General features: G+C 51.1%; 1 protein-coding gene across 1 annotated transcript in view; it reads left to right on the top strand.

The window, feature by feature from the left end:
• The window catches only part of LOC146179470 (uncharacterized), a 165028-nt gene extending 155098 nt beyond the window's left edge, over positions 1-9930 (top strand). The window contains exon 5 of the mRNA XM_084579088.1: positions 3452-9930. Coding sequence (XP_084435214.1) covers positions 3452-3550 — 99 coding nt within the window. The 3' untranslated portion in view covers positions 3551-9930. The remainder of the gene's footprint in view (positions 1-3451) is intronic.
• The last annotated feature ends 9605 nt before the right edge of the window (positions 9931-19535 follow it).

Raw genomic sequence — 19535 nt, 5'->3', positions numbered from 1 at the left:
GAGTGCAGATAAACTCATAATGACGCGACTGTTGTCAAGCTTTAGATTTCTGCTGGCTTCGCCCACTCGCTGTCGTGCGTCATCAGATGCAGGCAAACAACTCTTGATGAGCTATCTGTTCGGTACGGCATTGGTTTTTTCTCCCTTCGAGCAACCGTTTCTTCTCTGGAGACGTAGCGCCGCTATACGTGACGTCATCGTTGCGGTCCCGGTCCAGTGGTGCAGCTGCGCAGAAGAGTGAACGCCAGCATCTTTCTATTAAACGATTGCATCACCAGGTCTAATGGTGGCACAGAAATAGTTCGCATTCTTTGCATGCTAATTTCATGCATTGGTCTGCTTCAAGCTCGTCGAATTTTGAAACCACTTCAACTGCCTTTTTTAAGCTTTTGGGAAAGAAGGTATGGGCATACCTAGTGCGCGTGAGTAGCATCTGTTTTGTAGGATAAACATCGTGTCGCGTTTCGTGTGGGCATATCTGCTGCAGTAATCTGGATATGCTGCTGTTAGCTTAGGAAGAGCACGTGAAAGGATTTTTTTTTTCCTCCGCGATTTTTGTGACCAGATTCTCGTGAGTTGCCGATAGTTCGTTGCTATGCCTCGTAATAATTAGTGTGGCCCGGTGTCTATAGCACTGGAAGCGAGTACGGTGACGCTTTATATGGAGCAGAAAAAGATATACAATGGCAGCAATGGAACCTGAAATGAAATTCTTTTAAGCTCACTTAACTCGACTAGTCGGCTGATTCCTGTGACGAACCACCGTCGTATTTTATGAGCTTTCAGCCGAACATTAGTTGTATTTGCCGGAGAACTAAGCTTCCGGGTGCCGGTGGATGCCCCCCCCCCCCCCCCCCAACTTTCATTATACCCCCATCGAACCTCTTGACTACACTACAATTGTTCACTACTATCGTCGTTGCCGTGCCACGTACCCGCCACCACATCACACGCTTTCTCACATCGACAGCACGTACTGGCGACAACTCCAGACACATTCGTTTCCATCTCCTCAATTTGCACACATCTTTCACCTCACGGACTTCCCACCATACTGCACCACATGCAACGCCACCCCACCCACCCTCTACCATTACTTATGGGGATTCCCACATCCCATCCGCGTTCCTCCCGTCAAACACCACACCCCCTCCTCCTGATAGGCTGCCACTTTATACACGCAACCTGCAGATCAGTTGCAGCTGGTCGAGCGGGCTAAGCTAGAAGGAACAGCTAGAGGGCTCTTGGACTAAGAGGTCCTCCTGGGAGTGTTTACATTTTTTTTTAAATTCAAATAAAGTTTTTCCTTCTCCTCTTCCTTACGATTTCAGTCCTTTTCATGGCCCTCGGAGAAACAAGTCTTATTGGCTGTGGGGTGGGCGGGGGAATTGGCGAAGGGTGGGTCCCCCTTATTGGCGTGGAGGGGGGAGGGGGGGGGGGGGGGCTTACTCAATGCCCTTCTGCGCCCTGTAAGGTATTATGAATAAATAAATAAAGGAATTCAATTTGCAACTTATTCCTGTGCTACGAGCGCAGCCCCAGTGTCCAAAATGGCAGCGCCCTCCGCCTCTCTGTGAAAAACGTCTTGGCCGTTTTGACGTTATAGCGGCACACGATGGCGTTGGTAGCTCCAGCCAGGCGCATCAAGTTCTCGCTCGCTGGAGGAAAAAAACAAAACAAAAAAAAAAAAAACACGTACCGCGAAAATGTGCAGACTCTTCCCAGGTCCCCACTTAAGCTGGTTTCGAACCTGTTCGCGCGCGAACAAGATGTTATCGTCGTTGATGAGTCGCTTGGGGAAAACACGCAGAGCTCGCGCTGCCCCGGAATGCCGGCCAGAGGCTGCCAAAGTGACTGCGGATCGCGGCGCGCCGATTGTTCATAATCTGGAGCTGAGCTATTACCTTCGCCGCTGCTTACCGTTGACCTCAGCGAGCGCCGGCGTGTGTGGTGTCGCTTCCACATGGGCATTGTTTCTGCAGATAAAAGCAACCTCGTATCTATTTGTGAAGCATGCGTCAGTTCTAACAAGAGCCGGACCATATTTTTGGCTTCGTCCAGCGCTTAGCCGATCACACTAAGGGAAAGAGGGGGGTGGGGAGGGGGGGGGGGGGGGAGAGAAGGTTGCCGGAATGTACGTGCTACGCCAATAGAGACGCATTTAAATAAGAGACGAAAACACTGGCGCAAGTGGCTTCAAGGTAGTGGGCAGCGCTGTACTATGCAGGTGGTACAGGCACGTTTCATTGTTTGGGCAGTGAAAAAGACTGCAGATGAACAGGGGCACGGTAACCATGTCGGTTCTGACCGCGATGATTAACCATGCTTATGTGTCCCGTGCGTACATCCAAATATACTACACCTAGTTGTAGTGTGAAAGGGAACAGCAACGAACGAAGTACGCAATTGCCTCCCGCACTAAAGCTGTCTCGTGGTCGTTATCTGTGAAAACAAAAAACAAAAATGAACGAAAGAAAACAATGCGCTTTTCACTGAAGTTTATGAAGCGGTAATTTCTAAAGTGCGGCTAATGTGTGCCTTTTCATATTTGGGTTACTTGTCCATCGCTCTCGGAGTCAGGTATTCCTGTACGCGCCGTTGACAGCTCGCGTAGTGTGCGGTCGCTGGTCCTGTAGGGCAGGCGCCATAGCTTGGCGATTAGTTTTACTCTGGGCGGTTTTAGGAAAATATGCGCGCTGTTGCAGTTCGAAATCAAGAGCATTTTATTCACGGCTTTAAATGCTTTCCATTATGCTAATTATGGGCGCTGGCCGTATGACAACGAACTTTTTTTTTTTTTTTTTTTTTTTTTTTTACGAGCTTGAGTTTCGCATTTGTCGCTCTCCGTTTAGAAGCGCTTTGATGACAACTCTGTATTTATTGGATACTAGTTAGGGAATTAACACTGACAGTGAGTCGAGTTTCTAGCATCATTTCATGATGTGCCCTCCTCCTCATCCTCCTCCTCTACACACACACACTCACCTCCTTCTATCAGGATGCAGGCAGTAGGAGGAAAGAGACAGGAGGAATGTAGAGTGGGTTTGAAACAAGCGTGAGATACGTCCGAGCTGTACTAGAGTAGAAACGGTCACGGCCAGGATGTGTAAAGCGAGGGCAAGGTAACCGATGTTCTCCCACTGTAACGGACTGGATTACGAGGGTCAAGGGGTTAAATGACGCTAGGGGTGGCGGGAAGTGAGGATGCGGAGGAGGCAACGAAGTTGTTGGGACAAAGCATGTTTTTTTTTTTTTTTTGTACCTCCATGGGACAAAGTCGCTGCAGCTGACGCAGTACACGGTTAATCGCAAATCAATGGTAGAGGCCGTCCGTTCTCCTATAGTGGATATAGGCTGACGATGTCAGTGTCATGGCGTGTGCTGTGTGGCAGTGTCAAGGTGTGTGGCGTTTGCACTGATGCCCATCTCTTGCCGTGTGGCGTTGTCGCAGGTGCAGCATGGCATCGTGGTGCCCCCTTCCGACTCCTCCACCGTGGAGCAGGTGATGATCAAGAAGAAGCCAAAGTGCAAGTGCTGCGTCATCCAGTAGGCGGCGCCGTGGGTTGTGGACACTGCTAATGTGCCGGCGGGCGCCGACTGCTTCTCTGTGCCTCTACATGGGTGTCTCTCTCTCTCTCTTCTCTTTGGCCTCTTCGAGCTTCGTCTCTTCTCGATTTGTTTTTTTATTTATTCACATCCCGTAGCTGAAGCTGTTGAGCAGCCGATGATGGACTTAGGGGGGCCGAGACCAAGCGGGAGTCGTCGTCGTAGCCGTCAAAGTGAATGCGTCGTGTTTCGCGACCCGAGAGCGTGCCTTTGACCACTCCTCCTTTGGGGCAGGAGGAGATGCATCTCCCCACACCTCGGCTTCTTCTCTCTTTCTCTCTCTCACTTTTCGCCCTCTTTTTTTTTGTTTTGTTTTCTTCCCGAGTAACGTTGCCCTTTTGGATCTCGCGAAGCGACCGCAGGGTCATCATCTCGCCCGGTTGAAAACCCCGGTGCCAGTTTTTATCTTTTGACGACGACGTAGCACGGCCCGTTCGCGCTTGCGCGGTTCACGGACGCAGACGTGCCGAGGACAGTAGAAAAGTCGGAGCTTTTGTTTATTCATTTTTCTTTTTAAGTATCTCGCGTAGAGGCCTCGTCCGCGTGTTGGATGCGAGCCTGAGCCGGCGGTCTCGATGTACAGTATTGGCGTATTATCTGCATCTACGCACCGGTGATGAATTCGTCGATCGAAATCAGCGACACATATATACAGCTGAAACAGGTGCCTCCCATCGTGGACTGAAGGGTTTATAATTGTGTATATTAGGGCGGTAGCCCGGATGTGCGCCACTGCTTGCGAATGAATTTGGTGGCACGAAATAGTGACGCGCAGAGACACAGGAGTGTCTTGCAGGAGCGACGTATGAAATCGACGAGTGTACAATTATAGCGACGTACTGGGTCTGCTGTGAGCACCGGCGACGCAGATCAAGCTCACTTTAGGGAGGGTATGTTCTGTCTCGGGGCAGTTTGCGTCCGTTAGCTTGCCGGTGATGAAGTGCCGGGATGCAGGCCGTGATGCAGGCCGTGAGGGGACATACAAGGTATATACACGTATCTGGCAGCTTTCAGACGCCTGAGCGCGTCTGATTCTATTCTGGCAGCGTTGTCCCCTTCTCCCGTCGTCCCACAAACGACAAGGAACAGAAAAGAAAAAAAAAAATGCAATGCGCATGCAACGGCTCATCCCAACCGGTGGCCGCCATTTTGGCGAGCGGGACGGTCTTCGTCGTCGTTTCGGGGTCTTGTTTTGGACCCGACTGACTTCGAGCGCGGACGTCAGGGGACCAGCCGTGGTACTGCTGTCCGCGCGTGGCAGCTGCAGTTTTAGCGAGGGGGAAGAGGGTGTCCACACTTCGTTGTTTCTTTGTCAGTGGAGGACGCGGGCCAGGCCATACATATTGTGACTGCCGTGTGATATGCAGTTCTCCCGAAGCTCGCGTGTTTCTTGCTTCTTTTGGAAACCGCGGGCGAGCCGCGCCCCCTGCACGCGATGTTAATTTGGCGCGAAACATTTTTTTTTTTTTTTTTTTTTAGCAAAGTGCGCGGAGTGTACGTATATGTAATACCTTTTTTAGAGAGGCTGGGGAGAGGCAGTCGTGAGTTACCAACTAAAGTCGCTGGACACTGGAAAGTCGAGGAAGAGCGGCGCGTCGCCAATCCGAAACGTCGCGGAGTGTTCTCCGTGTCGTGGAAGCAGAGGAGAAACGATAAAGGCTGGAGCGTCAGTGCATGATGTTTCACGGGTCGTTTGGTTATGAAGTATTAAGCCCTGGGCGTACTGCCTGTTTCTGTTGCAGAATAAGCTCGCCACTCTACGTAGCTGCTAGACGAGGACAACTCGCGCCATCTATCCGTGGTTTGCAGACGTGTGCAACGTTTACGGCAAGTTACGTGTTGCCGCATTTTACTGCAGGTGAATCGCGAAAGTTCCCCGAGAGCAAACTTTACACATCATGCTTTCCAGGCTTCCGTAGTGGGGAAAGCGACAGCTTTCAATGGACTTTGGGCCAGACGTCTATGGGCTCGAAAAACAAGAAAAAGAAAACTTTCGCAGCATAATGGAGTCGCCGCGAGTGGGAGAATAAGTTCGAATTTTTGGCCCACTGCCCCACGAGACTCGCGCGCAAATCCTCTCTTGCAGTCACTGTCGGCAACACATGATCTATATTATATGTGTGTGCATACCTGTGTGTAATGCCTGACGGTGTCAAGTATGCGCTACTTTCCAGTGCCTAGCGACTTTACTGCCAACTTGATTCTCCCTGACAGAAGAAGAACCGCGCGGCTTCTGCGCGTGTATACCACGAGAACACATTGAAAAAAATACACATACACAGTTAATATATTTTGTCCTGCTTTGCGTGTTATTGCCGTAGGTGTAAATATAAGCAGCACACATTATGTCGAGCACCTTATGATCCCCGACCTTCCTTTCCTGCTCACTTCTTCGATCTTTAGAGGCCCTCGTGAAGTTTGCGCTGCCGCTTGGAGGCCATTTTGGGTCCGGCCTGTGGGATCGGCCATCTTGGGTCAATGCTGCTTTTGCATATGACGTTGAGCTTGGCCTTCTCCGAATAATAAGAGTGTCTCGATTGTGCTGCAAGATCGTTCGACGTGAATGAGCGCCCCAAGTCAGCGCTTGCCAGCTAAGTGCAGCGAAAAATACGGGATTTGTGCTGGCAACCCTCGCGCTTTCAAGATGGCGGCGCCCATCGACCGGAGCGAGAATTGTCACCACGGGCGCTGTAGCCACCACATTATTGTAGTAGACACGGCGGCAGAATGTACAAAAGCTTTTCCTTTCCACTCTCCTTTCCCCGTTCCTTCTTTAGGTTCCTTTTATTTTGCAATGTGTATATGTTCTAGGTTTCCACCTCCCCTCTCCCCCTCGCCCCCCTTCCGAGCATTTTATTGTTTTCCGCTCTTTTTCCGTTGGCTGTTTTAGATGCACTCATTTCTTTTAAAAAGAGTTTTTCTTTTTTCGATGCGGCCTGTCGTTGGACATCGCACATGGGCGCGCTTCTGACGCTCGCCTAGGTTTCATCTCGACACGAGAGTGCTGTTTTGGAAAGCACACTGGTTCAGCATTTCGCGCGACCTCTTTGTTTAGAGTTTTTTTTTTCGGTCACCTGGCTGAAAAGCTTGGAATTCCTGGGCGCAGTTAGTCGCTCTGGTGTCGGACGAAGGAGAAACGGAGGGCCAAACGTAGGACTGGACAGCCCCCGATACCAACACCAAGAGCAAGCTTAGTGTCCTGCTAGACTTCATGTCGGAGCCTGGCGGCCTCAACCTCACCTTACCCCACCTTTCCCCTCTAGGCCTCAGGTCATCCCCATGAATAAAGGTTTACGAATTAATGTTCTGCAGCGGGCGGATAATGGACGAAGCCGTTGCATATAATTAGGCCTAACTCTACAAAACAGAGGCAGTGATGTGAAACATGACCGGCCTGGCCGCACCAACTTTGACCGAGCCAATGACTTATACCGCAGAATTCTCGCTTGCGTCCATAAGATAGCGCGCTGTTACGGCTTACTTGCCGATCGCTGCGTCCTTACTTTGCGTAAGTGCCGCAGAATCTTGTTTTTCCCGGAGATTTCAGAAGGAAGTCCTTTCTGGGTGCGCTGTTTTTGCTGTGCATTGACGTTATTCTGGTCACCACTCGTTCGGCTGGCGCTGATCCTAGTAGCGATGCATTCTCATCCATTATTTTTGAATTTCCGCGCTCTTCGTCATTGGCCGAACCGACGTCGTATCGCAGGATCCAGCCAATAAGGAAGAGCGAACACGAGGCGGCGTGGCGTCGCTTCAGCCAATGGCGAAGGGCGGGAGAATTTCCGGAAAGGGATCGATGCGGGAAATACATACGGTACACTATGTCGACCCAGTGTTCATACCTGAGGCAGCTCGCAAGTGACGCTTGATTGTGACGAAAAACCGCGCTCGGGCAACAAATTTGGCAAATGCGATTTCGTTTTCCCTATGCGTCCCGTGTTGTTGTACACGTGGTGGCTCCGCACGGTGATTCTCGTATGAATTTCGGCGCTTTGCATAACGCGCAAATGGGCCAGAGTAGGTTCCTCTGCCGTTGTCGCACCTGGTAGGGACTATGGCTGATGGTCGTTGTCGCTTACGTGGCCTATGTTGAGTCATTGGGTCGGCTGCTGTCCACCTTCGCTTCCGTCGCGCCCCAGTGGAGTGGAAACCCTGTGCCGTGTGTTTGGTGTTGGCTGTGACGTCACGTGGTACCGGCCGCTGGAGACGCCGTGTTGGCGTCACTCTCGAGTGTACTGCGGGACAGAGACCAAGAAATTTGCTGTTGCGCGGTTGTCTTCGTCTTTTTTCTGATGTGCGATTGGCTATGTACAGACCACTGATAAGCGTGAGTAGCGTTGGGAACGTTTTTTCACGTTGCGAAGGGTTGGGGGAGGGGGTCTTGTAGGAGGGAGTGTGACTGTCACGATTGTGGGAACACAAGGAAAAAAAAAAAAAAAGTTGCCTGTCGATTTTGTACGTCATGGGGGAGTTGTCATTTCTAGCTGTGCCGGGGCCCACGTGCTCTTGTGAATTGAGGCGTCGACGGTGAAGATTTTTGTGTCACCACTGTTGGAGAAGCACAAAATCTGTTGGTGGAAAGCCGATTCCGTTTTGTGTACAAGGGCCGTGTCCACTTGACGTGTTTTTTTTAAACGTTTTTAGTTAAACGTAACTTTTTAATTTTTTTTTTTAGATAAGCATTAAGCTTAAATGAATTTGCGGACCGCTTGGCACGGCTTTCTAGCCGCTGTGCAGACGGAACCATGTGGCGAAGCACGAGAGCGTGTAAGAGTTTGAAATCGTTTTTCTTATTTCATATATGAATAGCAAAGCTCGAGCTAGTCTCCGCTGCCTGCCACTGCTGGCACTGACAGCCAATTAAAAAAAGGCACATCACGCGTAATTTTTATTTCAATCAGCTACACAGTAGGAAAGCCGTGACTAGCAGTGTTCCATGCGCATTGATTTGTTAAATTGTCACGTTCACGGAGCTGTCGTTTTTGAGAGCTTATTGTAAAGAGGTTTACCGCACAGAACGGTGAGACTTCTCTAATCGACCTATCACCAGGTCGGCCACGAAAGAGTCGCTTTAGTGTCCTGACATTGGCTGGATGCCTGACTTTTGACAATTCTGAAGGACTGTAGTAAGCCCTCTTTACTGCGAAATTCGGGTACGACGAAAGGTCAGCTGTCACGGGGTAATTTGGTTTAGCTTAACTACCCGCGACTACGAAACTATACTCCTGTAACGAAAACGTTCAAGCTTATTAAAAGAAGAGTGGTCGTTTCCCTTACATATGTTGTAACGAGACCTTACCACATACCTACCCTACTGAAAAACCAAAAGTTCTACCGGGCTAATAACCTCACAAAATCTCACCAAATCGCATAGACTCTCATATGGTGGACATTATCATAAAATATTTCGCATAATTTATGATAATGTACAAGAAACTATGAGATCATGTGCAATTATTTGCGATTTGTATGTGATTTCTTATGCGAATTGAATGAGATTGTGCGAGAAAATGTGAGGTTATTGCCTCGTACAATTTTTTTCAGTAGGGTAAGGCAAGGTGTTCCAGCCCTACAGGCCGCGCCTGATTTCCTACATGTTTGAGTGTTTTCATTTTTTGTGGCTGTTGTGGCAGAGGCACGCGCCTGCGTTCCACTTCGCTTCCCAGCTTCTGCCTCGCGTACAAATATGCGCGCATGCGCACACAGCAGCACGCGAGACAGCGTAGGGGAAGGTAGTGGAAAAAGCGTGCCGCTAGTTAAACATATGGCTCCTTTAGTCATACCAGTTGCGAATGTCCCCATGCACCCCTTCGTGCCGTAATTCGGCATCTAGCTCCTATACTTGGGCTAAGATTCTGAATTCACCTGTGGTACTCTAAATTTTTCGCATCATGGGGCGCTGTCAGTCTTCCCGGGCGCCTCCGCTTGCCATCAATTTTGGCTAATTGGTTAGGGAATATATAAAAAATAAGTAACGGGCATGGTGTCACATGCCAGCACCCTCTTTCAAAGGGGTTGTTGCTTACATCCATTTATCCATCTCCTCCGAACTGGCTTCAATAACTGCCCGAAAGGTGAACCGGAGTGCCGCCACTGGTATGGTTGAAGAAATGCGAGTGAAGTGGTCTGTGTAATCATCGCGAGTGGTGTTTTCGTTGTGGCCGCGATGCGGCTTTGTGAGTTGTGCGCGGCACGCACAAATCACGACAGCAGCACGCAGAGACATGCCTGCGTGAGAACAGCGCAGTGTTGCGGGTCGACGATGGGCCGGTGATTGTACAAAAAAAAAAAAAATCTTCGAGACGGGCCCGCATGTAGGCTGGTCTGAATAAAAATGTGCACCTGCAGATGACGACGCTCGCTCGTGTGCTTTCTTGGTTGTACATGTAGCTTCACCTCTGGACCACGCCCAACTAGTGAAGCGAGAAGGACTCGGTGAAAGGCGCCACTGATGCTAATTGGAGTATGCCGAGCGTTTTTTCACACAGCCCAACACTAACCCAGAGAGACTCGTTATGGCGGAGACTGTTTCCACATCCAGACCTAGTGGCGGAGGAGACCCCCATCGCCGCGGCCATCGCTTTTACTAATGCAACAACCATAGTATAAGCGACTCCAAACTGGCACTGAGTAACTTTGCTAGAGTGAGAGTATCCAATCCCGCCTCACAAATACTCAGGGAAATGAGAGAATCTCCTTCCTCGAGAGATATCGAATTAATATGCACCCCAGCTCATGCGGGGAATCCGGGAAATGAGGCTGCCCACCAATACGCTCGGAAATGAACCGGCTGAGCTGTGGCGCCAAATCAGGAACCGGAACCCTTCGGTGAGCCAGCTGTATCATACCACGAAATCATTGCACATTACAAAGCAATAAGAAGAACACTCCCACCACCCCATAAAACACTGACCAGAATATGGAGACAGCTAAAGGCCCTATACAATCCAAACTACATATCAAAATTCATGAATAAGGATATGAATCCCTTCTGCCCATAAGCCTCCCTCAGAACTCTTGCCTGATCCCTCTAAAGAAGCTTGGGACGAGCTAAGGTCCAGCGATGACCCTGGCATTCAGTTCAAGGCCGGCGTTGCCAAAAGTCTCCACGGCCTGCGGCACGCTAGCTGACTTCCCCTATTCCTCCCACTTATTGTGAATAAAGTTTTATCAGCCTCAGTCAGAAGGTTTTTAGAAGATTTATTTTAGTCCTAGGGCTAATATTGGGGCTGCGGCGTACACCAGGTAAGAGGCAAACTTTCAATTAGTTATGTAATTAACTAAATACGCTAATCAACTTTAAATAATTATATGGTTGGTTCATATGAAGGGAAGGCGCAGTATCTGCCACACTTGTTCTGTGGACATCTGATCCGCGCCTTAAGGGAAGGGAGGATGGTGGGAGTGAAAGAGGCAATCAATTTTATGAATTTTCATTTTAGGGGACATGTATTCACAGAATTGTAGCTCGTCCTCAAATAGTATAACTATCAAAAATTTTTTAAAGGAAGCTTGTAGTGCCCGTTATATTATAGGTCCTCAAATGTCACCCTGATATGCGGTTTCACTCGCAAGCGCAGTAGCCAGCTAAGCCCTGAATGTTTTCGGGACTCGACGCCAAGTCTCTTTGGAGCGCGAAAACTAATACTGTAGGTGAAAAGTGGTGCAGGGCGCACGTCACCCCCCTCCCCCCCAAAGGAGTCTCACAGTAAGCACTCCCTCACCACCTGCGCTGCGTGCGGCGGTGGTGGTAGAAACATTTTTATTGCCAAATGCACAAATAGTGGGGGCGAAGCCCCCTGCATGACACTTGGGGGCTCCCTTCCAACACGGGAGACACCCTTACAAGGCAAAAAGTTCTTGGATAGCACTGGAGATGATCCTGCGCTGGTCTTCATTTGAAGTGCTCTTCATAAGAGACTCCTAGTAAGATTCTGCGACGTTCGGTGGGGGGGGGATGAGGACATATAATATGGTGAGGCAACCAAAAAGAGAATAAAATAATATGCCTCTGCCCGTGCCACTAGGTGTAACAGGCTCAATCCAATCGAATATAAAAGAATTGGTCCCGAAGGACAAGCTTGGTCTGTGTTTGCACCCGTAGGCGAAAGAACCCGAAGGTTCTAAAAAAATGCGGGAATCTCTACGCAGCGACCCACAGCCGGAGAGCGGACCCGGGGAGATCCTCCGTGATCTCCCCTGGGAAGTAGAGGGAAGGGATGGGACAAAGGAAAGGAAAATGGAATATAGGGAAAGGGTTATGGGATTGTGGGAGGGATCGGGGCAGCTTAGGGATTTTCTCAAATGATGCTGATTCGATTCGAGCTCCAATTCCTTGGCCTCAGTTGAGGGCGAGCACTCGCTTTAGCCAATGCACGGCCCTCGGCCTTCAAGCGCATTCACATCCACATCACGTTCGCCGGGTCTCCGCCACATGAGACAGGCTGCTGGGCCACATTGGGGTTCCCCGTCCCCCAAGTCAGGCTCCCTTGCCCCGACTGTACTAGGGCTACTGGAGGGGCGCATTTCGCCGTACTGAGATTCTTTCAGCCCTACTCCAAGGTACTAAGAGAGGTGCCCAGAGTCACCTGTTGTAGACAACCCTCCATTCACCGCTTTCTCTCCAACATAGTATGTTTGACGGCTGATACCTGGTTCACCACTCCAGGTTCACTGGTCTGATTATGTCCGCAAAGATACTCGTGCGCGCACCTACAGAGTGTAGTTGAGTCTAATTGGAGTAGACTCCCCGCACCACTAATGTATCGCGGGTAATGCGCGCACCTACAGAGGTACGGAACTAAGGGGTCTCCACTCCCCTTTTTTTGGCCCTGAGTCAGCGAGCCGCGGTTCCCTTAGTACTTCGCGAGCAGCGCCACCGGGCCCTTGGCAGCGGGCTGGGCTTTCCCTCGGCCATCACTACCGCCCAGGACCAAGGGGTCTCGAACCCCCCGCCTGATGCCTTAGCAAGCCGCGGTTCCTTGCGTACTGCGCGTGCAAAGCCACCTTTAGGTGGCCAGCTGGGCTTGACCATGGCCCGCCTATCAACCTCGGTTCTGCGGGGGGTGCCCCCTGGAGGAGGTCCAAGTCAGCGAGCCGCGGTTCCTCTCGTACTACGCGAGCAGCGCTATTGTTCCCTTGATGGCCGGCTGAGCTTTCCCTCGGTCAGCCGTGCCGACTCGGTTCCTCACAAGGAGTCTTTGCTTCCCCTTACTTGCAAGCATATGAACCAGCCAGCCGCGGTTCCTCACGTACTGCGCGGCTGAGCCATTGTTCCCTTAACAGCCGGCTGGGCTTTTTCCCTCGGCCAGCCAACTGACTCATATCATTGCGGGGTCTGACTCCCCTGAGTAGTTCTGCGTGTTCGTTGAAGATACTGACAGTGAGGGACACATGTGCTTTAGCACATTGTGCGACCACCATCTTTTCCCAAGTTTCTGGCTTACTAGAAGTCATGTAGGCTTCTTTGACACCGTCTTTTTCGCCTTTTCGAGCCTAAAGGCAAGTTCCCCAGAACCTGGACTTGGTTCGCCCCAGCCGCGGCCCCGCGAGGACCCGCTCCCCCTAGCAGCGGAAACCAACGCGTCTGCGGCTGGGAGATGCGCTCTCTCGCACCGAGGGGTACTTTTGATCCGACATACGGAGTCAGCTAACTGCATTTCCTTTAGTACTGTGCAGCTACGCCACCGTTCCCTAGGCGGCGGGCAGGGCTTTCCCTCGGCCTACCGACCGCCCCGTACATGGGAATTTTGTTCTGCTTTTAACCGGATTCCACGTGCCCAGTCCGAACCCCTTCAGACTTGCCCCCGTGTTAGGCATCGGGCTACGTGGGCGCGGCACGCTCACAATGCCGCAGGGAGTAAGCTGACAAACCTCCCCAGGGATTCGCAACCCCTCAGTATGGGTTCCGGCTGCACCCATACTGACCGCTGGCCGCTGCAACTGGACAAAGCCTAGCAGCCTTAACCGCTCCGGCCCATCCAGCTGGCGGGGGGGGGGGGGGGGGGGGGGACCTCGTGCAGGTCGCCAGATCGGATTTGCCCCCCCTGGGAGGATGAGGACAGGTGGGGCAAGTAAGAAGAATGTGTAGAAAGTGACCTGGTTTGCCGCAAAGTCTTCATGACGAGGAAATCTGGTCTGGGTATCGGGAATGCAGAAGTGTAGGGGCCCCGCTGGGGTGGCGCAGTGGTTAAGGCGATCGACTACTGTGCCGAAGGATGCGGGATCGAATCCCGGCCTCGGCGGCTGCGTTTCGATGGAGGCCAAACGGAGCATCGTCCGTGTGCTGTGCGATATCAGTGCACGTTAAAGAACCCCAGGTGGTCGAGATTTCCGGAGTCCTCCACTACGGCGTCTCTCATAGCCTAAGTCGCTTTGGGACGCTAAACCCCACAATCCAAACCAGAAGTGTAGGGTATGGAGCAGTCCCAGCCTGCAAGCTTCGCCTGTGTGCGGCCTGCGCTATGGGGAGGGATGGGGTTGGGGTTGTATATATATTCCCATCGTTTGTCCCGATAGTACGAGAGAATATCACGGAAGCAGAGCAGGCACTCTCCGGCCTGTAGAGGGGGCTCCATTCCTCTAACCCGGAATGTAAGACATTGAGCTAGGGAATTACTCCTCGTTGCCAGGGGGGCCGGCATGTGTTGGCGTCCAGATGAGGCTTATGGGACGCCGGGGCTACCAGAAGCATACTAAGCGAGCAGCGGTGCGGGATGTGTAGACTCTGGCGTAATTTAGAATGCCAGATTTGGAATCTGAGATAATTTTTGTAATAGATGTAGAGATGAGAGCAAGCGCGATGGCTGCCTCTTTTGCCTCTTTGGTGGAATTGGTGATTATCGAGCTGGAAGTCAGCAGCTTTGCTTGATTGCCGGCTACAACCAGGACCAACGGGAGGCTGACCTATATTCCGCTGCGTCCACGTAGACCACCTCTTGGTCCTCGCTATACTATCTGTAAAGGGCGTGAACCCTGGCTATTCTGCGGCCCTTATAATGTAATTCTGGGTGAGGCGAAGTTTGTTTCGCTCGCGTAAGCCACCCCACCTGTTGGCTATGAAGCGAATCAGTCGGGTGGTCTGTTGACATTGTGTATGGATTCTGACTTCTCCGTGCGCACTATAGGAGTGAAGAACTAGACCCAGCACACGAGTTTTCGATACTAGTGGGATCGAATGGGTATCTAGCTTGAGGGCAATAGGCGGACTGCCTGAATCGTATTGCTTGGGGCGGGTAGAGAAAGAGTTCTGATTTTGAAGGGAAACAAGTTAGGCCATGTTCCCTTACGTGTGTGTCGATGGTGGTTAATGCCAATTGTAAGTGTTCCCCTACTTCGGCATCGCTACCGCGGTTACCCCATACAGTGATATCGGCGTAGAGGCTGAAATAGATGTCAGGGATTTCAGCTAATTTTTCGGGTATGTGATGAAGTGCTGTTGAATAGTATAGGGGAGAGGACGGCTGCCTGGGACGTACCTCGGGCACCTAGCGTGATCCCTAGAAGACAGTGGTCGCCAAAGGTAAGAGTGCCTGCGCGATGGTTGAGAAGTCTCGGATGTAATTATACAGCCTGGCGCCGACTCCCAGGGTTATAAGGCTCTGAAGGATTCAGTTCAGTCGTGTCCGACTCTTCGTGATCCTATGGACCATTTCACGCCACGCTTTCCGGTCTCTCACTATCTTCCTAACATCACATAACTTCATCTGCAGCGCCTCGATGATGCCATCTAACCATCGCGTTCACTGCCTACCTCTTCTCCGGTGACCCTCAACCTTTACCAGCATCAAATCTTTCTCCAGCGACTCCTCTCTTCTCATCAGATGACCAAAGTAGCTGAGCGTTAACTTTAGAATTTGACCCTCCAATGAGCAGTCAAGGTTTATGGTCGACAATATCGACTGATTTGATATTCTGGCCGTCCAAGGAACTCTCAAGAGTCTCCGCCAGCACCACAATTCAAACGCGTCAATTATTCGGCGGTCAGCCTTCTTCACAGTCCAACTCTCGCATCCATACATCACAACTGGAAAGACCATAGCACGAGTTATACGGATCTTGGTTGGCAGTGTAATGTCTCTGCTCTTTACTAGGCGGTCAAGGCTACCATGTCTCTCTTTCCCAGAAGCAGGCGTCTCCTAATTTCATGGCTGCAGTCTCCTTACTGAATGTGTAACATTTCAGATGCCTTAGTAAGATCCACATCTAGGATAGCTTTGTTGTCATTGGTTTGACAGTTGAGAATGTGATGTTTTAGCTGTAAGAAGACATCTTGTGTAGAAAGGCCGGGACGAAATCCAAACATGCAGGTGGGCATGAGATTTTTTCCTTCTAGGTATTCAGAAAAACTGGGCTAGAGTACATGCTTCATTAGTCGACGGAAGAGGTAAGAGAGATGGGCCTGAGGTTTGAAATTAGCGGAGGTTTCTCAAGTTTCATATAAAGACAACTTTGGCCTTTTTCCGTTGCGGCGAGAGGGTGCCCCTTTGCCACCACTCGTTAAGGTATTCAATAAGGGCTGCAATAGATTGGACATCGAGATTTTGGAACGCCTTATTATGTACTCCATCTGGACCGGGGGCTGAAGATGTGTTAAGCCTCTGGTGCTCAGTCTGCACCTCTGATACTGTGATGGGCTGTTCTAGGAAGTCGTTAGAAGATCCTGAATAGTGGGCTGTATTACAGAAGGGTACTTGGCGAAGTAGTGGTCTCGTAGTTGTTGAAGTTCCGGTGGAGGTGTATCGCAAGTATGAATTAGTTTAGTGAGGTTCTCTCTTTGAGTAGTATGTCTTAGTAGAGTCTATTAAGTGCCTAAAGAGGTTCCAAGTCTGAGATAGGCTCATATTTCCATTCAACTTGTTGCATAGCGATTCCCAGTTCTGTCGCGAAAGAGTCGCTGCATGCGTCTCTCTCTCTGTTAAGATGGGCGAAGCGGCGTCTAAGTGTCCGGTTCCAACGCTGCCGTTTCCAGCGTCGTTCTAGGCTGCGTTTAGGCTCTCATAATGGTAGGGGGTGGGACGGGTCGCTTGGACAGTCATCTGGTAGTGGACATCGCTTTATAGTTGCTTGGACCATTCGATAATGTCATTGATGGGGGCGTAGGCGCGGGCTCCTTACACGTTCGGAAAGAATCCCACTTCGTGAAAGTTGAACCACTGGGAGATCTACAGGGTAGCTGAACGTTTAGAATTTCGATGATGGAATGATCACTCCCTAGATTATCTTGTGCATTGCACCAAGACACGTGAGGGAGACGATGTGCGAAAGGAAGTCTGGTGTAGTGTCTGCAGACACTGGTTTCCGTGGGGGTAGGAAAGGTAGGGTCGGTGAGAAGGGAGAGACCGGTTTGTTGAGCGGCTACCACACTCGACGTACTTTTGGTGGGTCGTGCGGATAACCCCAGGCTGTATGTGGGGCGTTAACATAACCAACTACGAGTAAGGGACACTTGTAACGCGCTTCGCAAGTATAAATAGCCATTCATAGTTGTTTTATAGCACTTAGGATGGCAGTGTACATTTAAGATGAAAACACTTTTTGCTCAAGCGTGTTGTGGCACAAGTTCAGTTAAAAGGTTATCAATGTCTGCAATCGCTAGGGGATGTGAGATAGTGGTGAGAGAGCGACTAACTAAAAACGCTACTCGAGAGGGTACAGGAGATGTAGGTAAAATAGGTGTATAGCCGAGGAGGGTGAGTGGGTCGGAGGATTCCTTTAGAGCAAGGACGTCGGTCACATGACGTCTGGCCAAAGCCCCGGCAGTTCCATTGTCAAACTGTAAGATTACGGTTTCGATATGCCATCATGAGAACATACAGGAGGGGTAGTCGAAACGGAAGGGTGAGATTCACGAGCTATAGCAGGGTGAGGATTTTTCTATCCTCCTGCTACTTTGGGCTTCTTGCGCTTTGAAAGGCGGGTTGCGTAAGGATTGAGCCGAGACTCTACATCTGTATACCGGTCAGAGAATTCTTGAGTTAAGGCATCTAATCTGTGGTTAAGAATAGCGTTGTCTAGCGTTATGCGGATTACCGCATCTTCTTTGAGAGTTGAACATTCCTAGTTGATGTGAGTTATAACTTCCTGCAATTTTGTCTCAAATCGAGCAGAAAATGACTCGGGTATGGTTGGCAAGTTGCCTAGTGAGTTGGGGGTGGATGGAGGGGTTCCGTGTCAGCTCCCATTGCTACTGAATCAAGAGGGGAACCAAGGTTCGAATTTTTGGACAAGGTATCGGCGGTGGATGGGTTACGTGGGGGAAGCTAAGATTCGGTAGTAGCGGGGCAAGGAGGAACTGAAGATCCAGTGACAATGGCACTTATCTGGACTTCCAGTCTGGCGATGCGTTGACGAAGGGCGGAGGCTTCTGCTTGCGCTGCTGTAGCTTCTGCTTTAGCCGTCGCTGCCTCCTCCTGAGATTTCGCACGAGCGTGTAATTCTAGACTGTTAGTCGCTGTCATGGATGTTTGCTTGCGTGAAGAGGTAGAACAGTTCCAGGCTTGTTTTAGCGGCACTGTCCAGGCTTTTTTCTCCTGGTTTGCCTGGGTGAGTCTGGACAACTGCGAAGATTGACATTTGGCGCGACCTATTCTTGTAGCTGCGTTCGTTGCTGGCTTGACTGCTTGCATGAGGGCTGTGTCCTTTACACGACCATGTGTCGGTAAGGTGAGGACTCGCACAAAATGCACTTGGGCGTACAAAGCTGGTCTTGTTGCGGATGCTGTGTTCCACAGCGGGGACAGAGATTTTTCTTGGAGTTTGGGCATGCGTCATGACGGTGACCCAGCTGTCTGTAGTTGGTGCAGGCGTCCGGGCTGCCGCGGTATGGGGTGCAGCGGTGGATGGCTCCCATGTATTTGATGTACCGCGGCACTGTGGCAGCGTCAAAGGTGATTAGAATGCGTCTTGTCCATCTATTGGGCTGCTAATATGGTGTACTCTGGATTTCTTCTGACTAGAGCTTTATATAGTTGCGTTGGGCTCTCGTCGTCATTGGCGTTTGTGATGACACCTCTACTATCCCCTCGTGGGGGTGTCACGTAGGCCGCGCATGGGTAGGCTCGCTTTCCAATGATGATGGAGGTCAGCGTTTTGAGTGTCTCGACGGGTGGGACGTGTGTCGTTGCCACGGTGAAAGTATTATTGGTCGGGTGAATGCGCCGGCAGAAGTCCTCTGGTAGTGTGCCGGGGAGGGGGAGGGTGGCTGCTCCTGGCCCTGATGTGGCTAGGACAGGTAGGTCACCGCCGCTTGCGGCGGAGGCTAGCCTGCCACCGAATTTGTATCTGTTGTAGGCCGTCATTACACCCGCCACCGCTTCGGTGGTGTGCGACAGCTGTTGCGGCGCGCGTCTTTCTCCCCCTCTTCTTTTTCTTTCTTCTCTGTTTTCTGTTCTGTCCGCACGAGGCAGCGGAGGTGGCTCAGCTAGCGGGCCCGTGCATTTTCTTTTCCTTCTTCCTACAGCCACAACCTCCGGTAGTGGAATTTTGAGCTCGGTCTGCACTGCCTTCCAGAGTCGAGGTGTTGGGATATCTCGAAGTCGCAGTTCACCTCGCGGTCGAACGACCTCTCGAAGAGCGTTGGGTGGGGGTGGTGGCAGCTGTTTGCTGCGCTGCACTGTCACACGGACCTCCTAGGTCGCAGGCGGAAGGCGGGCCGGCGTCTTGATACTGCCAGTTGTGGTTGCACCGCCGTGGAACGCTTGCTATGTGCCTCGCTGGTAGCGTTGCCGCGGAGTGGTGAGGTAGGGTCGTTGACGTGGCGGGTTTCAAGACGTAGGCTTTATATCAGTCGGCAGACTCGAGCTCCTCTGAATTTGCGGTGCGACCTTCAACCGTTATCCTTATGCTAACGGCCGGTGTCGCCGTCATTGTCGGCGAGGAATCGGAGTTTGGGTTAGGCTTAGCTCGGCGGCTGAGTGTCAGTCCAATAA

Source organism: Amblyomma maculatum, chromosome 9 (genome assembly GCF_055883805.1).
Source record: "Amblyomma maculatum isolate TAMU_Amacu chromosome 9, ASM5588380v1, whole genome shotgun sequence".
NCBI lineage: Eukaryota > Metazoa > Arthropoda > Arachnida > Ixodida > Ixodidae > Amblyomma > Amblyomma maculatum.
Note: the sequence above shows the minus strand (reverse complement) of the source record. Positions and strands in the feature narration are given on the sequence as shown.